The 19037-nt window shown below is 32.6% G+C and overlaps 2 protein-coding genes and 1 long non-coding RNA gene across 3 annotated transcripts; 1 reads left to right on the top strand and 2 right to left on the bottom strand.

The window, feature by feature from the left end:
* The first annotated feature begins 883 nt into the window (after nt 1-883).
* On the top strand, nt 884-10799 carry LOC124921041 (aminopeptidase P1). Its single transcript, XM_047461642.1, has 16 exons — nt 884-1047; nt 1304-1367; nt 2361-2500; nt 3105-3392; nt 3520-3642; nt 4060-4350; nt 5959-6045; nt 6441-6508; nt 7402-7468; nt 8296-8430; nt 8531-8611; nt 9098-9152; nt 9330-9434; nt 9517-9588; nt 9868-9992; nt 10368-10799. The coding sequence occupies exons 1-16, from the start codon at nt 955-957 to the stop codon at nt 10527-10529; spliced, it is 1956 nt and encodes a 651-aa protein (XP_047317598.1). The 5' UTR covers nt 884-954; the 3' UTR covers nt 10530-10799.
* Nucleotides 10800-11458: 659 nt separating this feature from the next.
* On the bottom strand, nt 11459-13076 carry LOC124921747. The gene is made up of 3 exons (XR_007097711.1): nt 12917-13076; nt 12239-12296; nt 11459-11826 (listed from the first exon to the last, which is right to left on the bottom strand). It is a non-coding gene; the product is annotated as an uncharacterized LOC124921747 (long non-coding RNA).
* Nucleotides 13077-13538: 462 nt separating this feature from the next.
* Nucleotides 13539-18306, bottom strand: LOC124920888. The gene is made up of 10 exons (XM_047461463.1): nt 18075-18306; nt 17488-17704; nt 16436-16593; nt 16196-16341; nt 15626-15688; nt 15457-15549; nt 14727-14888; nt 14530-14636; nt 14112-14182; nt 13539-14013 (listed from the first exon to the last, which is right to left on the bottom strand). The coding sequence occupies exons 1-10, from the start codon at nt 18166-18168 to the stop codon at nt 13757-13759; spliced, it is 1368 nt and encodes a 455-aa protein (XP_047317419.1). The 5' UTR covers nt 18169-18306; the 3' UTR covers nt 13539-13756.
* Between the last annotated feature and the right edge of the window lie 731 nt (nt 18307-19037).

Below are 19037 nucleotides of genomic sequence, written 5' to 3'. Positions count from 1 at the left end.
ATAATGAATTACAAACGTTGAAGGCGCCATGGAGTTGTGATTATATTTATATCGAAAATTAAGAACGAAAAAAAGAGAAATTGAGGTTGATAATTTAATTAAAATTGTTACGTCGGCCCTTTAGATGTTTACTTAGAACCAAGGGCGTCTTGAGATCGAACCTAATGAGAATGTCTTTTATTAATGTATTCAATTCTCGCGGAAAATATGTTACTCTATGAAAATAATTTAAAATAACATTTATTTTTGTAAATTGATAAATATATTAGACAATTAGTTAGTTAATATTTCAGTTTGTTGGTTCAACGCTACTTAAATCCTTCTATTCGATCAAATATTTAAAAAATAATATTTAAATAAAACAAGAACATAAATTAAATTTTATATTGACAATAATGAATAATATATTATAACTATTAGGTCATATCACACATTTAAATTAATAATAATAAAAGAATATCATGAATTTAAAAATTTATTGACTTATTTTTATTGTAATGTTTAGTAAACAAATTTATGTTTGGAAAATTATGTCAGTGAGTAGTGGTTAATAAATTATGTTACGAATTTTATTCTTAATATTTATATTTGTTTATGTACATGAAATAAATATCGGTTGTTATTAATATATATAAAATATTTTAATAAATTTGTCAATAAATCAAACTGATTAAACCGATCAAACCGAATTCTTAACCGTTCAAACCGAATCGATCAAAACCGACGAACCACCCGCTTAAAATTGAGTAACGACGTTAACGATTTAGACGTAAATTTCAATAAACTTTGCAAAAAAAAAAAATATATATATATTATAAACGGAGAATCTGATAAGCATGACAAAATACAACACTATAAATACAAGCCCCAAATTCAGGAGCTGAGAAATAATTTTCCCATTTCTTATCTCTCTCATTTGACATTTGTATTGCAGAAGATCAAAGTAGGGCAAAAATGGCAGAAGCTCTTGCTGCTTTGAGAAGTTTAATGTCTTCTTACCGTCCTTCTCTCGATGCCCTAATCGTTCCATCTGAAGACTATCATCAGGTTTATTTCTTACTCTACTTCTTCTTTCACTTCAATTTTCACTGGATTTCTTCAATTTAGTTCTGATATTACTATGATTTTCATTATAACTTGTTTCTGAACTAAATTATTTCTGTCAAATCTTGAAATTCTTTGCTTACTTGCATCAATAAAGAAAATACGGTTGACTTCATCTTGTGTCGTTTAGCAAGATTTTATTTCTTGGATTGTCCGTTGCCTGATGTTAAGTCATTTCTTGTCTGAATTGCGTTGGCAGAGCGAGTACGTTTCTGACAGGGATAAAAGGCGGCAATTCATATCAGGATTCTCCGGTAGTTATGGTTAGTACATTACTATTGTAAATTATTGAAATGATGCATCTGATCAATATTCAATCAATAAGTTGTATTTTCTTGATGATTCTTGCTCAGTGTCAACGTTGATCATTGATATATTCTTGCCAAATTGACACCCTAAAGTTTGAATATAGCAGGAGCGATTAGGGAGTTATGAATGAGTTTAATGGAGACAAATGAATCGTGTGATTATTTATTTTTATTCCAATTTGATATTTGCATCTGATTATCAATTTTACTTCAATCATATAATGGATGATAGAAGTTCTGGTAGAGTAGAGTAGGTGGGCTCATAGTTGTCAATAGCGTATAGCGCTAAATAGCGCCAAAGCTTCTCATGGCTATAGCGTAAAGCGAATAGCGTAGCGAGGGCTATTTGAAAATAAAGCGCTAAAACATGTAAATATCAAAAATAAAAAACATTACAAAATTAAAAGTTTAAAACATAAAAACCATTAATTCTTAAACTATTACTAAACAAAACAAAATAAAATAAATAAATAAATATAAAACTATTACTAAAACTTATATAAATGATAAATCTAAACTATAAAATGAAAAACTTACAAGCAAGTTAACGATTTGGCTGTAGAAGATGGTTGTAGAAGACAAAACGACTAGAGAATAGGAAAGAAAAGAATTGAAAGAGAAAAGAATTGGAAAAGAAAAGAAGAGAAAGAGAAGAATTGGAAAAGAAAAGAAGAAAAAGAGAAGAATTTGAAAAGTCGGCGCTATAAAGGGGCTATAGCTATTGGCGCTATTGGCGCTATAGCTAGAAAGGCGGCGCTATTTGAAAGTGTGTAGCCTATAGCGCCTTATAGCTACAAGGGGGCGCTACGCTACGCTATTCGCTATAGCTAGCGCTACGGGCGCTATTGACAACTATGGGTGGGCTTTTATAAATAAGTTTAGATTGTAATCACAATCAACTTCCCCCGAAAACAAATAGCATATACAATTATTTGACTTGTTTTACAGGTTTGGCTGTCATAACAAAGAATGAAGCACTGTTGTGGACTGATGGGAGGTACTTCTTGCAAGCTGAGCAACAACTAAGTGATGATTGGAAGCTCATGCGTATGGGGGAGGATACAGTTGTAGATGCCTGGTTATCAGATGTGAGTCAACTTCCATTAACTTCTTATGAAGTCATGATTTCAAAGATTACTAATTTCTAGGCAGTACTCAACCACTAGGCAGTTCATTATATATGAAATTCAATTATTTCTCATATTAGCATTTATTTCTAGTTTTCTTTTTACATTTTCCAAAAAACAAAGGTGACCTCTAGTTTTTGCTTCAAAATGTTTTGACGCTCACAAAGTTTGTAGAGATGGAATATCACCTTCACCACAGTCAGTTCATTAGTTTTTGGGCCCTTCATGTACTTTGTTGTACATAAAACATGCTTTGAATAAAATTCTCTGTGAACATTTTTGTGGTATTAGCTCGAGTGTATCATAATGAGTGTTTCTGACAGGTATGATCAGATTTTCATGTTATAGTTTTTGTCACCTTAGGAATTATCATTATATAGATGAAAAGAGATTTTGTTGCTGCATTTTGTTGCTGCATAACTGATCAACTTAAATTATAGGGAGATATCACTGAAAGCGATCATAAAATTTCCCTCAAGATTTCTGTTGCTAGCTGATTTCTTATTTAGATTAAGACCCGCATCCTCAATTATGTGAAGTGTAAAATTTCCCACCTTTTCCTCAGAACCTGCCTAAAGATGCAGCTATTGCCATTGATCCTTGGTGTATATCAGTTGACACTGCTCAGAAGTGGGAGCTTGTATTTGCCAAAAAACAACAAAAATTGATTCCAACAAATTTAATAAACTTGGTAGACGAAGTTTGGGATGATAGACCACTATTTAAAATCAGTCCTGTCCGTATACAACCTCTAGAATATTGTGGCCGTTCTGTTGCAGACAAGTTGACAGATCTAAGAGAAAAGCTGAAAGTGGAGAAGGCCTGTGCTATTATTTTCACAACACTTGATGAGGTAAGTTTTATTAGGCTTTCTCAGAGACTACTCTACTAACTGAATATGTATTGTTTCATTTATACTTGCATTCTCGTCACTATCTTGGAGTTCATGTTGGTACTTCTGTCTTATTTCTTTTATGCAGGTTGCTTGGTTGTTCAATGTACGGGGAAGTGATGTATCTTATAATCCAGTTGTTCATGCATTTGCTATAGTAACATCCAACTCGGCTCGCTTTTATGTTGACAATAGAAAGATATCATCTGAGGTCATTGCTACTTTGTTTGTTTTATTTCTAATATTCCATAGAAAATGTTAACCACCCCTTCCCATTTTATGTGAAATTTTTTCAATCAAATTAAATCTCATGAATGTGGTTATTTTGGATCACTTTACTATCCCTCTTATAACAACTTCTCAAATTCAAATTTTGTCCTTCTCTTTAAAAATTGTCATCAATAAGAAAATATGTAGGCTTGTTATCCAGGAACTTGTTCAGAAATACATCTTTTGGAAATTGTTTGATTACCCTTCTTAAAATATCATGGTCAAGGGTATTTTGGTTCATAAGTTCCTAGACTTCCCTTGCTTAAAACCCCAGCAAAACAAAAACTTCCAATATAAAATGGGATGTAGAAAATTTTCTAAATGTGATATCTCATTCAGGTTTTGGTAAATTGTTCAGGTACACACTTATTTGACGGAAAATGGGATTGAAGTACGCCATTATGACATCGTGGGCACAGAAGCGGCTCTGCTCACAAACAACAAAATTTCACACCCCTCTATATCAGATTTTGATGGCGATTCATTGAAGCCTTTCATATATGCAAATGGTGAAACTGATACAGATAAACTTACTCATAACCTTGTCTGGGTTGATCCTAGTTCATGCTGCTTTGCATTGTATTCAAAGCTTCAAGCTGATAAGGTGCTTTTGAAGTCATCACCATTAGCTCTTGCTAAATCCCTTAAGGTACACATTATCAAGCCTTCATATGTCAGCTGACTTGCTATTGACTGATGTGAAATGTGCTGTCATTATGAGTGTATATAATAAATTAATTGATCTCACATAATCTGAGGGAGCTTATTTAAGAAAAATAGCCCTGTTTAAAGGTAATCATATTAGATGAATTTGAGTCATTTTACCATTTTGATGTTCATTTCCAGCTCAAATTTATGTAATATATATTTTTTTCAACAAAATGATAAAATTGTGCTGGATGTAAACATGCTAAGTTCAATTATTTTTCTTGAGATATTCACATTGCTAGTCATTACCTTGTAATGCAGTTGGATCTTGGGCTGAATCAATGTTTGTATTATGTGGATGGATGAACAGTTATAGACTTATAGAGATCTTTTAACAATTTTTTATAATAATAGTTTAGTGGAAACTTTTTCTCTAACATTCCTGAATGTTATGAGGAGGTCTATACATTTTACAATTTTATGAGGTGATAAAACTGTAAACTTTTGGACCATAACTTTCTTGAACCATTTATCCGGGAAAGGGGGATATGCACGGGATGAGAATTTTTTGATCTTATTGGCATTTAGTCTCTTGTCTCCGGTTTTTGTTTTTTTGCTCCCCCCTCCCCTTCTGTAACATTAAACACAACTTCCATTTCTTCATTTATTTTTAATGAAAAGTTTATCTTTTTCAAAAAAAGAAAATTACTTTCTTGAAGCATTGAAGTTATAGATTTGCAACTTCCAATATGATAATGTGATTTTCAATCACTAGAACAAGTCTTGGGTTTAGATTTATCATTCAGTCTAATCATTGAAGAAAACCAAGTATCACAACTACTCACCACCCAACTACCCTTATACTCAACCAAAACAATATTAGCCTAGGACACTGTCTGTGAGCCCAACTACTCACAACCCAACTACCCTTATACTCAACTGAATCACATATCACTCTATTACTAGGAATGGATATGGGAAATGTTTCTTTCCCTATCAGATACCTTGGTATTCATTTGATTGTGAGATATTTTCATGTTAGCCATCACTAACCTTTAGTGAGAAACTTAAGAACTATATTAGATTCTATCAGGGCTTGCTCATTGTCCAGAAAGTTGAAGGGTATTATCTTCTATTAACATAGTCTAATAACTTATTTGCTTTTCTCATGAAAAGTTTAAGGATAGACTTGGTCTTTTCCCCATATTAATTAGGTAAACTTCGCTGTTCATCATGTGAATATGACTAAAATTTTAAAGTCAGAACTTTCTAAACTTGGTTTTCTTTGGGATAAGGGCCTGCCATACATCTATGACATCTACCCGTGTACCTGGCATTGTTGTTTACTTATGCAGTCCAGCCACTTCGTCAAATCTAATATTCATGGCAAAAGAGACATTAGAAACTGATAAAATTAGCAGAATGAGGTGAAACATGTAGCATATAGTGTAGATCAGCACATATGTAAGTAAACAACCTGTATTATTGTCACTCTCTTAAAAACCTTTACATGATAAAACTTCCTTGAACTACCAGTTTTTTTATGCAGAGAAGTTTTTTTTTTTTGGGAAAACATATGCACAGAAGTTTACTGTTTTTGAATTTCCAGAATCCTGTTGAGTTAGAAGGATTACGAAGGGCCCATATCAGGGATGGTGCAGCTGTTGTGCAATATCTTGTGTGGCTGGATATGCAGGTTTCTTTTTCTTTTCTTTTTTTCTGAAGACCTGTTCATCTATATGTTCCTTTTCCTTCGGATGGGATAGAATATATGACTTTATTCTGAAGATCCTTTTTTATTCATTCTTGTCTTTTAAGTGATGTGGTTCAAAAACAATCTTTCTGGTAGCTTGACAGATGACATAAATATTTTTTTTTTCTCCATTAAGATGTGATTTATCAGCGGTGGTTTATCCACAATAATGTTGAAAGAACTCTCTATATTTTGTGTTTTTTCTCCATTCGAAACTTTTGTCAGTTTGGATCAAGGTTACCCTTCATTAATCATTTTCCCTGGATATGAAAGATTTCTCACATGTAATAATATTGATTTCTTTCTACCCTTGGTGTATATGATTCCATTAATTGCAGATGCAAGAGCATTATGGTGCGTCTGGTTACTTTGTGGAGGCAATTAGCTCTAACAAAAGGAAACATACGTATGTTTAATTTTACTTGTTTTGAATTGTTAATTACACTTCTGTTCCATAGCAACTTTGCCTAATGCATTTGTCTTCAGCGTTATGCATGACCAAGTCATATCCTGAGTAGCTATATGTTTAATCTATCTATACTAGACATGGCCATTGTATTGGAGGATTCATCCCTATCAATTGTGACCACAAAGAGAGGAAATTCCAGAATTTAGGATCTGATATCATTTAATAAACGGATAGATTATGTAATTCTGATCTCTTGTCGTCCATTGAGTTAATGCTACACAACTTTAATAGCATGTTACATAAATAAAGGAAATGCAATCAACAATAGAGTATTCTAAATCTCTAATAAGCTGGAGATTATTTTACAAAAAGAACCAGTGATAAAGTTAGATTCAATTTCTTCTTTTTTGTAGTGATTATGAAGCCCAATAATGGGGGCTTAATTTTGGTCTGCCTTATAATTTTGTTTTGAGTTAATTCTGCATTTTATTACTTTATATATATGTTTTGATAATATAACAATACAAGATTTTGCAAAATTATTTATATATATGTTTTGAACCAATTAGCAAAATTAGTCTATGGCTTTGTATTGTAGGTAGGATTATGGACACGAAATTACAATGTAGTTTCTTTAATTTTTCACTATTTTATTCATTTCTCATTGGAATTCTCATTCTCTGTTTTGCATCTCAATATATTTTCTCTCCATCTACAAGGAAAACTATCTACATTAGAGCCTTGCCTCTGGATCTTCTGCAAGCATGATTATTGAACATCACATAATGAGAACTATTTTGGAATCCTAACATCATTATGAATGATTAGTGTCACCAATGTTTTTGTAATTGTGGTCCTCTCTTACAATGAGCTCAATGTTCAATGTGCAGGGGAACAACGAAGCTGACAGAATTGTCTGTCAGTGATAAGCTAGAGAGCTTCCGTGCTTCAAAGGAGGTATTTGTTTCCTTCAACATATGACTAAAAGCCCACAAAAATTTGTGCTATTTAACTAATGTCAAATGTTAAAAATAACTCATTAAGGTGTATTCTTTTAGAAAAATGTAGTTGTAGCTCCATCCTAATGAGAATACGCCAATTTATTTTGAGAAACAAATACATTTTTGTTTGCTAAAAATGTGTGTCCTGATGGAATCACAGTTTCATTTTGAAAATGATTTGTGGTTGTAGTCGTGTCTTAATCCCAATGAGAAATCATCACTTTATTTTGACACTTATTTTCATTTGATAAAGATGTATTTGTTTCATTTTACAAGTGAAGGTGGTTGGATGAGATAACAAGTTTGATATCCAAACAATTTCTTAAACAACTAAGCCAAATGACGGTTGAACTGGAAATATTTCCAACTCACTCAATCTCATACCAAAAGGGCGGAATTTAATTCTCCGACTCTGTCATTTTGATAGTTATAGGATTCTTTAAAGTGATATATATAAATTATTTTAAATAAGTGTGGAGATGGAGAAGACTACAAAAGACAAGGCCCTTTTTTTTATATATGAACTATCTATATTGAAATGAGGATATTTCTAAACTACTGAATATACTATTACTGAATTCCTAGTAAAATTAGATTTTATGTTATTTTATTTGATCAACTACACTCCAACCTCTCGTTTTGCACATGGCTTAGTAAAGGTGTGTTTAGTTATATTTTCTCAAAAGAAAAAAAAAATGTATGTTCGTGAAGACCCAAATAACGATATTAAAATATCTCAACTTCTGCTTTGGATGATTTGATTGTCAATAACTATACTCGCAGCACTTTAGAGGATTGAGTTTTCCTACAATATCGTCTGTTGGACCTAATGCGGCCATTATTCACTACGCCCCAAATGCTGAGAAATGTGCAGAATTGGACCCTGACAGTATCTATCTATTTGACTCAGGAGCACAGGTCTGTTAACCATCCTAAATAATCTCCTCAACACCACATATATTATTTGTTCTTACTCATCATCAAATGATATTATTTTCTCTACTTTGTCTTCTTGAAGTATCTGGATGGAACGACTGACATCACAAGGACAGTGCACTTTGGAAAGCCTTCTCAACATGAGAAAGCATGCTACACCGCTGTATGTTAAATCTTCATTTATGAAATGCTTATTCTCATTTGTACTAGTTATTAACCTCCATTACACGTCATGTGAACACTTCACACATATAGATAGCCTTTGTAATTTTGGAAAAGTAAGCATGGTAGATTGGAAGATTCCGAGTCTAATTTGTATTTTGTCATAATATCTGTCACAATTATAATCTCATTATTGGAAAATGTCCAAAGTTAAATTGAAATTAAATTTTCTTGATTGTTGTGATTTTGGCAAACATAACAAATGCAGATTTTTTCAGATGATGATCCAAATGAAAATAATACATACAAAAACCTATTACTTATACACACTCTGAAGTTGTTCCACATTTCACACTTAATGTTATTTTTGAAGTAAAATAGTTGACATAATTCCTCCAACTTTTGTTATTTTTGAAAGAGAAGAGAACTTGTCGGCTTTACATCAGTTGATAGATGTGTTGAGGAGGTTTTGTTTTTATAAACACAGGTTCTCAAGGGGCACATTGCTTTGGGGAGTGCTTGCTTCCCTAATGGAACCAATGGTATAAATTCTGCTTGAGCTCTCTCTTATTAGCTAATTGGCACTGATTTCTATCTTCTTTCTTCTATTTTTTTTTTTGGGTTTGCTAAAAGAGCGTTTTATTGGTTCCCTATACATTTTTTCTGTTGGCTTGTTGCTTGATTTTAGTTTCACTATGAACTAAATTTTATAATCATAGGTAACACTCTTGATGTGCTTGCTCGAGTTCCTTTGTGGAAGGATGGACTTGATTATCGACATGGAACCGGTCATGGAGTTGGGTCTTATTTAAATGTCCACGAGGGTGAGTTCAGCTTAAAATTAATTGTTTTAAAGCAGCTTACCTATAGAGTGACTTTAAATTTTATTGTTGAAACATTGGGCAGGACCTCATAGCATCAGCTTCAGGCCAACGGCTAAGAATGTGCCCTTACAAGCCTCTATGACGGTGACAGATGGTGAGATTCATGATTTCTAAATTGTGGTTGCGTTAGCAGTTTTCATGAACTAAATTGTCAGTATGATGATGGGTGGGAGTTTTGTATAATCATGTTTGGTGCTTCCTCTAATGCTTCAATTTGTCGAATGAACCATTTTCCATCACAAAATTCACCAAATTTTGGTTTTGTGAAGAGTATAAGTAGTTAGTCCAAATAAAGCAGTGTTTTTAGTCAAATTGTAACTTTCTATTATGTTTGTGGGATTTGAATATTGACAATATTATGTAAATATTTCAGAACCTGGCTATTATGAAGATGGAAACTTCGGAATACGATTGGAGAATGTGCTAATAGTTGTGAAAGCCGATACTCCCTTCAACTTTGGTAACAAGGGGTATCTAACATTTGAGCATATAACATGGGTAGGTTGCTATATTGTGCTCATTTTCTTTCATTCTACACTATTTTAGTGGTTGACCTTCAATACCAGCCATGGAATCCCAAATAGGTTGAAGCAAAATCAATTTAACTACTTAACTTAGCTTAAGTGGTAAAAATCTTGAACTTAAGAAATGAGGTCTCAATCCACTGAAAGCAATTGAAGTAAGGATCGAGACAATGGGAATCCTGGTCCAAAAATAAATTAACTGTGAAACTATTTCAGCTGTTATTTTGAATTCTAGGTTTAGGCTTTCTTTGCACTGGTCCTTACATGCTTTGTCTTCTTTGTTGAGCTGGATTTAAAAATATATACATATATACTCATTATTAAAATAATGTCTAATATTGTTTGGCAGGCACCATATCAGGCAAAGTTGATTGATTTGGGCCTTCTTAGTCCAGTTGAAATAGAATGGGTTAACAACTATCATTCAAAATGTCGCGATATCTTGACCCCATATCTGAATGAATCAGAGAAAGCATGGTTGAAGCATGCGACCAAACCTATTAGTGCCTGATGGGTTTTAGGTCTGGAGTTGAAAGTTCGACATCTCAGAATGCTGAAACGGAACATCGGAATTCGGTCAAGAAAAATACAAAAGGGTTTTGTTTTGGACATTTTGTTTTATAGGTTTTCTTCTCTGTTACTATTTTCTTTACAGTCTTCTTGATATAGAAACTTATTTTTTTTTCATCTTAAGAGCTGTGAACAATGTGTGTTTTACTACATTAATTGTTTGTTGTGGAGACAAAAAATATATGAATAATAAAGCTGTTTTTCATTTTCATTCCCATGATTCATTATCTTTGTTTAAATTGATATACCAACAGTTTTTTTATTGTTTTTCAATTTTATGAAGCTAGAAAGACCTTGGGAAAAAATGAAAATAATATTTTATGTTCCATTCTAAATATATTATAATTATGTTTCCAGAAATGAAAATGATACCCAAAAAAACAAAATAATCATTATGTCAAATTAAAGTTAAAAAGAATATAATAATTTGAATGGTGAAGAAAAAAATTCAGAATAAATTTCAAATTTTATTTGGTAAATTCTTAGCTTAATCATTATTTTTTTTTGATAAGTCTGTTTGCAAACAAAACAACTATTGGAGATGAACATGGTTTGAACAAAAAAAAAAAGTAAATTATTTATTTTTTTTTATAAATATTTTATTCAAATATAGATATTTAAGTTCGATAATAATCTTAACATTTATTTTTGATAAATACTAGCTATACCAATCGCCATGGTAATTAAAGCTATAATTGAGATTAGCCCTTAACCTTACCTAAAAAGTTGAATTCCCACTCTAAGCTTAACCTGCTTGATTTTAAAGGCAATTAGAACTTCAAATTATAGCTTGATTTATATCAGAATAAATGAAAATTTTATATGAATCTTCTATGTCACCCATTTAATATGTTATTTATAAAAATAACGAAATACCAATTACACTATGTCACCAATAAAAGTGCAATGAGTTTTATATCTTAATTTTAGGATACAATATTCATCGCTAAAGCTTCTATTTGTGTGCAGCGACAAATGGAAACGTAGCAACCAATACTTTTTTAAAGAATAACTTGGCAAGTAGAGTAAAGAAGCTCCTAATCATAAACGGAGAAAAAAAAGTGAATCCCTATCAGAATTCTTCACTGTCTTATTTGACGAAACACATTTAGCAAAAAATGGTTACTCAGTTTGAGCTGGTGTCATTGTTCTTTCTTGCCGTTTCTTCCTCGAGCTTCTTTTGCCAATATTCATCAAGTGGGGGTCCAAATATTGCCTTACCAGACACAACTCCAATCCTGCAAGGTCAATTCATAGTTCAGTAATAAATTTGAAGATGCCATATAGAAACAAGAGATTTAAGCCAAACCCTATTTCTCTTAGACTTAAAGGTCATTCTCTTCTCAACCCTAAATCTTCCTCAATTTCTCTAAATCGCAAACAGCCGGTATCACTATGACTCATGCTTGATGACCTTTATTTTTATTTCGAAATTCAAAACTGTAAAACTTAACCTAATGTACTTGCTTTCTCATCTGAAATCTCTTCACTTTTGGGGGTTATACACCTATGTTATCTTCTTTCATAAGTAAAGCAGGAATTGAAGAAATCACATATTAAGCAATTTCAAAACATCACTGTCTTTGCAGCCAGTAAAAGAAAAATGAACAGAACAGAACATAGAAGCATGCAAGGGCACAGAATTCTTACACGACAGCTCCAATCACCAAAGGGAAAGATAGGAACTTCCTCCGACCAAACATCAGTCCTACATAATTAAGAGAGATCAATTGCCATTCTAAGATGATATATGAACTAAAGGACAATACAAAGTTCAGCTACCAAACATCGAGATATAAAGTATTGAATCAACATTCCAGACAACAATACAACTGATTTTTAGCTCAATGCATAATAACATATTCTCAATTTTCATCATCAAAACATCAACAATCAAGGATGCCCAAATCATCAAACATCATAATGTATCACTCAATGCTAACCCAAGAATGAACCAACAACTTAGGGGTTATTTTAGGGCTGCTCAAGATTCAAATCAAAGTCAATTTGACAGAGAGGGATTTGAACACAAAATGAACTAATGGATGCCATTTTAAGGTGTAAAAATTATTAAAAGACCCACCCCTCAGAAAGCTAATCGAAGAGTCTAAGGATTATTGAATGAACACGACACAAGAATATCATAAGTGGGATCCAAGTCTCTAACTTTAACCAATTGGATCATGACACTACAATTCCGAATTTCCGATATCATCCCCATCACCCAACCCAGTTTGCGAGAAAAAAAGCCACTCAATTGTAACAACATTAAGAGCACCGCAAACCCATTTAACTTGGCTAAAAAGAAAACCCAGAGTAGGATCATACCTAGATGACCTGTAGTCGCGACTGTGTTGAGGTCCAGTTGTAGGGTAAAGGGTCTTAGCTGGCCGGTTGGAGATGGCTCAGGCGGCTAAAACGGGAGGTCGCAACTGGTATATATTTGTTCTAGTGCAGGAAGAAGAAACCAATCAAATAAGCCTACGGAAGAAGATTAAAAGATTGTTCACATTTTCTACTGAGGCGAGGAACCTGAATTAATCCTTCAATCTTTTATTATCTTTCAATGTTACCCAATAACTTAAAAGCAAGTCAATTTTATTTACGGTTCAATTACTATTTGAATCTCGAACTTTTGAACGCATACGAGTCAAATTCTAAATCAAACCCTAACTATATCGAAGGAGAATGCTCCCTTCTGACATTCTAAATCAAACCCTAACTATATCGAAGGAGAATGCTCCCTTTTATGTCAGAATTGTTGGTCGAAATATTCAGCGGGTTGTCGAAATCATTGATTGAGTTATTCAGCGAAAAGCCATAGAAGATTTGAAGGAGAGGAAGAAAAATGGAAAATGAAGCTTGTTTTCTAAGTTTTTATTTTAAATATCATCGTTATTGCCCTCAATTTCAACTTATACATAGGGTGAAAGTTAAACAGAATAATTTATCAATTACCTTTAATAAAAACTGTTTTTACTAATAAGACTAACTATTAATGTAAATTGTGTCATAATCTAATACAAACAAAATCATTCTAAATATCAGAACCCTAAATGGCTTTGGTTTTGAGCATCAACTCAACCAATCCGAGGAATAATATATATTACTGTATTACCCATGAAATAAAGTATTATCGACATTGGAATAAGAATGAGCATATATTTGTCAAGACCATGGGAACCACCCACGACGATTATCGTGAACTTCTTTTGTAGGAGTCAAAGTCAATCGATCTGCATGGGCGACAGCCCACTTGCTGAAATCAGGAGACGAGACCAGTTCTTTCATTGCCTTCTTAGTCGATTCCTCCGTCAACTTTTTCCACTCATCCTTTGACAACTTTCGACGATCAGGAGTCTTATGGAAGGTGGAGTAGAAAGTGTCTGAATCTGAGATTTCACTAGTTGATGTCCTTTCAATGCCTGAAAATAGGAACTAATTGTTAGAATGCACAAAATAAGAGTAAAGTTCATTGTTAAAAGGCAAGAGAAAGAGAGAAGTAAACCACAATCAGCCATACTGGAATCCTTGATGACAGATTTTGGATGGGGAGTCGAATATCTGTAATTGTTAGGCCTTTGATCTTTGCGTCTGTCAGGAATACAAAACGTTTGGATCATTACACTAGACTTAAGATATGATAACAAGTCGTTCAATCAAATCATTCAAACTAAAAACCAGAACACCAAATTAGCTTACTTTATTTTCTATAACATTTTAAATATTAAATATAAAGGAAATTTTAGTCATTTAACTCAAAGAATCCATATTTTCAACAAACATACATATTTTTTTAAATGGATATCTAACAAAAAAAACATCAAACAAACTATCTAGATCTGGATTCAGGTACAAAAACATAAATATCTAGTTTTCAAATAGGGCCAATTCAAGTTATGCAAAAACAAAGCCAAGTATGAAAATTCATTTGGTCTTACCTGTAGAAGTGACGGAAGAGTATTTGTTTAAATATTTTCCTAAAAAACAGGGAGATCAATATCCCACACAACAGTGCCTCAGCTGCAAGTATAGAGTCCAAGGAACTCTACAGTTTAAGAAAACAAAAAAAAAAACATTGTGATCCTATCAAAATTGTATATTCTACCAACTTTTGATGGGGAGTGACAGAAAGAACCTGAAGAATCATAGCAGCAGCAATAACTTGGATTGACCACATAACGAAATGAGCAACATTTAAGTCAACTAAACCATCTTCAGCCAAGATACACATTTTAACCATCCAAAAGCCGATAGCAGCTCCGATTATCAATAGGAAGACGACCAGTACCCACATCAGCTGCAGCATATAGCTACTTTACATTAGAGAAAGAATACACATTGACTCGATACTTGTGCACATTACATGCACAAGTTACAGCCAAATCTAATATATTGTGATCTTCAATTGACCAAGTTTAGAGAGAAAGTAGAAAATGTACATAACTTCAACAAGGGTAAAATTTGTAAGTATTTTGGAAACACTTATTGTTTATGTATCTGGATCTGTTTTTTGATACAAAAAATTACAAATGTCATCAAATAAAGAGAGTATAGTACTTATTTTCTCCTTTCAAACTGTATATACTATTTAAATCATAAATGTCATCAAATAATAAATAAAAAGAGCAGACTCTAGAATAACATTTGCTTACAGACCAGCTAGAGAGACCAGCAGATAATTACATTTAATAGACATGCACAACTACAGTTTAAAAATAGCTTCAGTAATCTTAGATCACAATTTCCTGTGAAATTCAGATACTGATCAAAATAAGCCTGGAATTCTTCAATTGAACCCAGACATAAATAATTTGTTCAACATACTCGCATATGACTCTTTGAGTCTATGATAAGAACTTACATACAGGATTGTACATATCTTGAGTGATTCCAAGCTCCGAAAGAATTGATTGGAACGATCGAGATAAATATTGAAGGAGAAAAGATCCCAAGCCAATCTGAATAATGTACATTAACATTCATATCTTTAAGCATCACCTTGAAATTTCATCAGAAGCAAGACAGAATGCATACCATTGACGAGTAAAGAAATATAGCAAAAGAGCTTTTCCGACCTGTCGGAAGAAGCTTCATACCCTGATCAAACACATGGAACAATGAAAAGAAGTTACAACTTTATCAACAGATTTGAGGGAAATGAAGGTACAACTTTATCAATAGCTTAACCCAGAGTCCCAGATGTCATCAATTAAATTTAAATTATATAGAATGTCATAAATTTGAATTTATGCGTAAAACGTGAACAATAAGTTAATAAAAGATCAATAGTCTTTCAAATTAGCCATTTTAGACGTAAAGCGCATGTATGGAATCAATTAAAACAGTTTATAAATAAAATCATATTAAGAAACATAATATTACATTATTTACATAATAATCACAATAAATTAGAGCCTGGAAAAAATATTTTCATTGGAAGAATAACTTAGTATACTAGGCTAAAAAATGGGAAATAAAAACTATATTTAATATTAAAAATCTTGGTGCAACAATGATTATCATGAAAATAGAAGTAATAAGTTAAATAAGTAAGCTAAATATAGTATCTTAATGAGAAGAACTCAAGATGAAAAAGTGTTCCACCTGAAAAAGGATCATCAAGATAACTAGGAGAATACCAAGTGTCATTGCACTGCTGTAGTAGAAAACCAGAGACTTGCTCAGACGAGGTGCTAATGACATAAGAACAATCCCTAGGATCAAAAACACGACGCGCCACAAATGAAATTCTGCAAGAGTACAAATAAGGGGGGAAAGTTAGGGAAGTAAATGTATTAATTAACAAGATCTAATTTGTGTATATATCTAGTGATGTGCACACACCTTCCCCAACTGAAACGTCAATGACATCTTGTGAGGAACTTTCCATCCTTACATCCAAGAGTATATGGTCAAAAGGTGACATAGATCTTATCCAGGAACCGTCAACAAGTTTGTCCCACTTGCCTTGAGTACACATTCCTATTGCAAGAGAAAGATTCCTGCAAAAGTACAATGAACAATAATCCAATTGCCAGGAGCCACAAAGATAGTAGTTAGCTAATATAAAACAGGATGAACGGGTAACTCAATTCTTCAACTTTTTTTGAATTTTCATTGAGCTCATGAAAAAAATTGGGTTTGAAGATGTGACTTGAGATTCAAGAATGGCAACATGTTTCAATTAATTTGAGTCTGAAACTTTATTAATAGGGTCAATGTTGTCTGGATAATTGTGTTTGTGCACGCAATAACAGTGAAATGCATAGAGCGAGATGTCTAGATAATTGTGTTTGTGCATGCAATAGCAGTGAAATGCATAGAGCGAGATGTGGTTAGGCTCCATTACAGCTTATAAAAGCAATTGAATTGAAGTAAGGCTCTTGCACCAATGTGATGTGAAACAAAGGGGAAGTAATAGATGGTAAAGCAAAATAAAATTATGCTCAAATATTTTGGATACTCAATCAAAAAATGAGGTGCACAAAAACATGCTAAAATTGTGGAATTTATGAAAGCTAGCTCCCCTAACCTAAGAACAATCACAAACTAACCAATATATCAAATCTTATCCAATTTGTCAACCACAAAATTACTATATGAAACTAGGTCTCAATCTAAAATAAATTCAAAATAGAAATTTAAATTTAATTATACCTAAATACTTCTTTATCTCCATATATATCCTTGTTGTATCACCAAGTAAACGTTCAAATCAGATAGATTAAGTGTACAGTTTCAGAAAGTGAACATTCTTTTGCTATAGTGTAGCAGTTTTATTTAGTTTCTATAACATAGATCTTTCTCGCAGTCCATATACTGGAACAAGAAAAGAAACAACTCTTACACAATAAACAAAATTGCATATGCACGTCTCTCTGAAAGATAGGACTTACCTATGGAAACACACTTCTACATTACGTGAACGTGCAACAGTGTTATTATGCAAGACTATCAACTTCAATGAGTTAGGGTACTTTATCAAATTCCGGAGTCTTGAAACACCATGAATATGAACACGTTGAGATAAGACAACAGAACCAGGTTTAGACCCAGGAGAATTTTCCACTCTTAAGCTTGGTGATATCTGTAGTGAGGTAGACTCACCCACAACTGCAAAACAGAAAATCCCAGAGTCAGATAGCATAAATAAAGGAGTAAAGTTGACAATTCACCACCAAATATTGTCTTTCTTCTAAGGCGGATTCAGAAAACATACACAGACCCAGTTCTCCTGATCCATTGATTCTACTAGTTATGGAATACCCATCTAAAATAGTAAAGAGTTTCGCAAGATTAAAACAAAATTATGTGAAAACATGAAACAAATGTGTAGCCTGAGGAAAAAACGTTGTAAAGCCCTATAAATTCAGAAGAAACGTAAACTATCCAAATGCAGAAGAGCCCATTGGTGAGTAAACATGGAACTTGAAGCATAAATTGTTAGGGTTTAGCAGATTCAGAAGTGAAAGTAATAAATTACCTAAAGAAAGTTCATGAACGGAGACATCACAGGAGGAAAAGCGGAATGAAGACACTGCCAAGATAAGATAAAGAAAGGCTAATTTCTCCATCATTTTGCACGGCGACCGCGACCGCGACCGGTGAAATTACTTCAGGATCCGAGTGAAGGAGAAAGGAGGGAACTTGTGAAGGTATCAAAAAGGAAATGGAGTTTTGAAACTGACGACTGCGCATTCAGCAAAGTGAGTTTTTTTTTCGATCAAATAAATCATTATTCGAGAAAGAAATTGATATAATTTATTTTTTAATTCATATAATTATTTCAGTCAAGTGTTTTTTATTAAATAGATTTGAACTTTGTATTAAGTTATATGGATTTGAACAAAATTTTAGTTATTTAAAATTTTCGTAAATGAATAAAAACGTCCTTATAGTCTATCTTTTCTCTAATATGGTGTCGGGCCTCCTAAAGGAGTTAACCAGATTTGGAATCCTTTCCAATATCTTAAGCCTATTTTTTTTTTCCGAATTCAAGACATGGTTCAAATTTTTCAAGCAGTATTATCACTATTCCATAGACTAGTAGGATACCCCTACGTTGTACGGGAAATTAAAATGTTCTTACATAATTACCAATTATAAAATAATTCATCCAAGTTATTTCTTTTTTTTCTCTCTAAAATAAAGTTGCAGAGAGGTTGAAAAAACATTTTTTTTGGCCCTTCAATGACTTTTTTAGCACTTGAGTGTCATATTTTTTTAAATTACTTAGATTTGAGTTGATTTTATATTTTGTTTGATGTGACATCTTATTTAATCGGATCAAATTATTTATTTAGAATTTTTTTTATCAGAATAATTCTCATAATCTTCGATGGATCGTTTACTGTTTATCTTCGAAGTTTTTTTATAAAACATTTAATTTAGTAAAAGAGAATATATTTATATGAAGAAAAAATATAATATATATATATATATATAA

Source organism: Impatiens glandulifera, chromosome 1 (assembly GCF_907164915.1).
Source record: "Impatiens glandulifera chromosome 1, dImpGla2.1, whole genome shotgun sequence".
In the NCBI taxonomy this organism is placed as follows: domain Eukaryota; kingdom Viridiplantae; phylum Streptophyta; class Magnoliopsida; order Ericales; family Balsaminaceae; genus Impatiens; species Impatiens glandulifera.
Note: the sequence above shows the minus strand (reverse complement) of the source record. Positions and strands in the feature narration are given on the sequence as shown.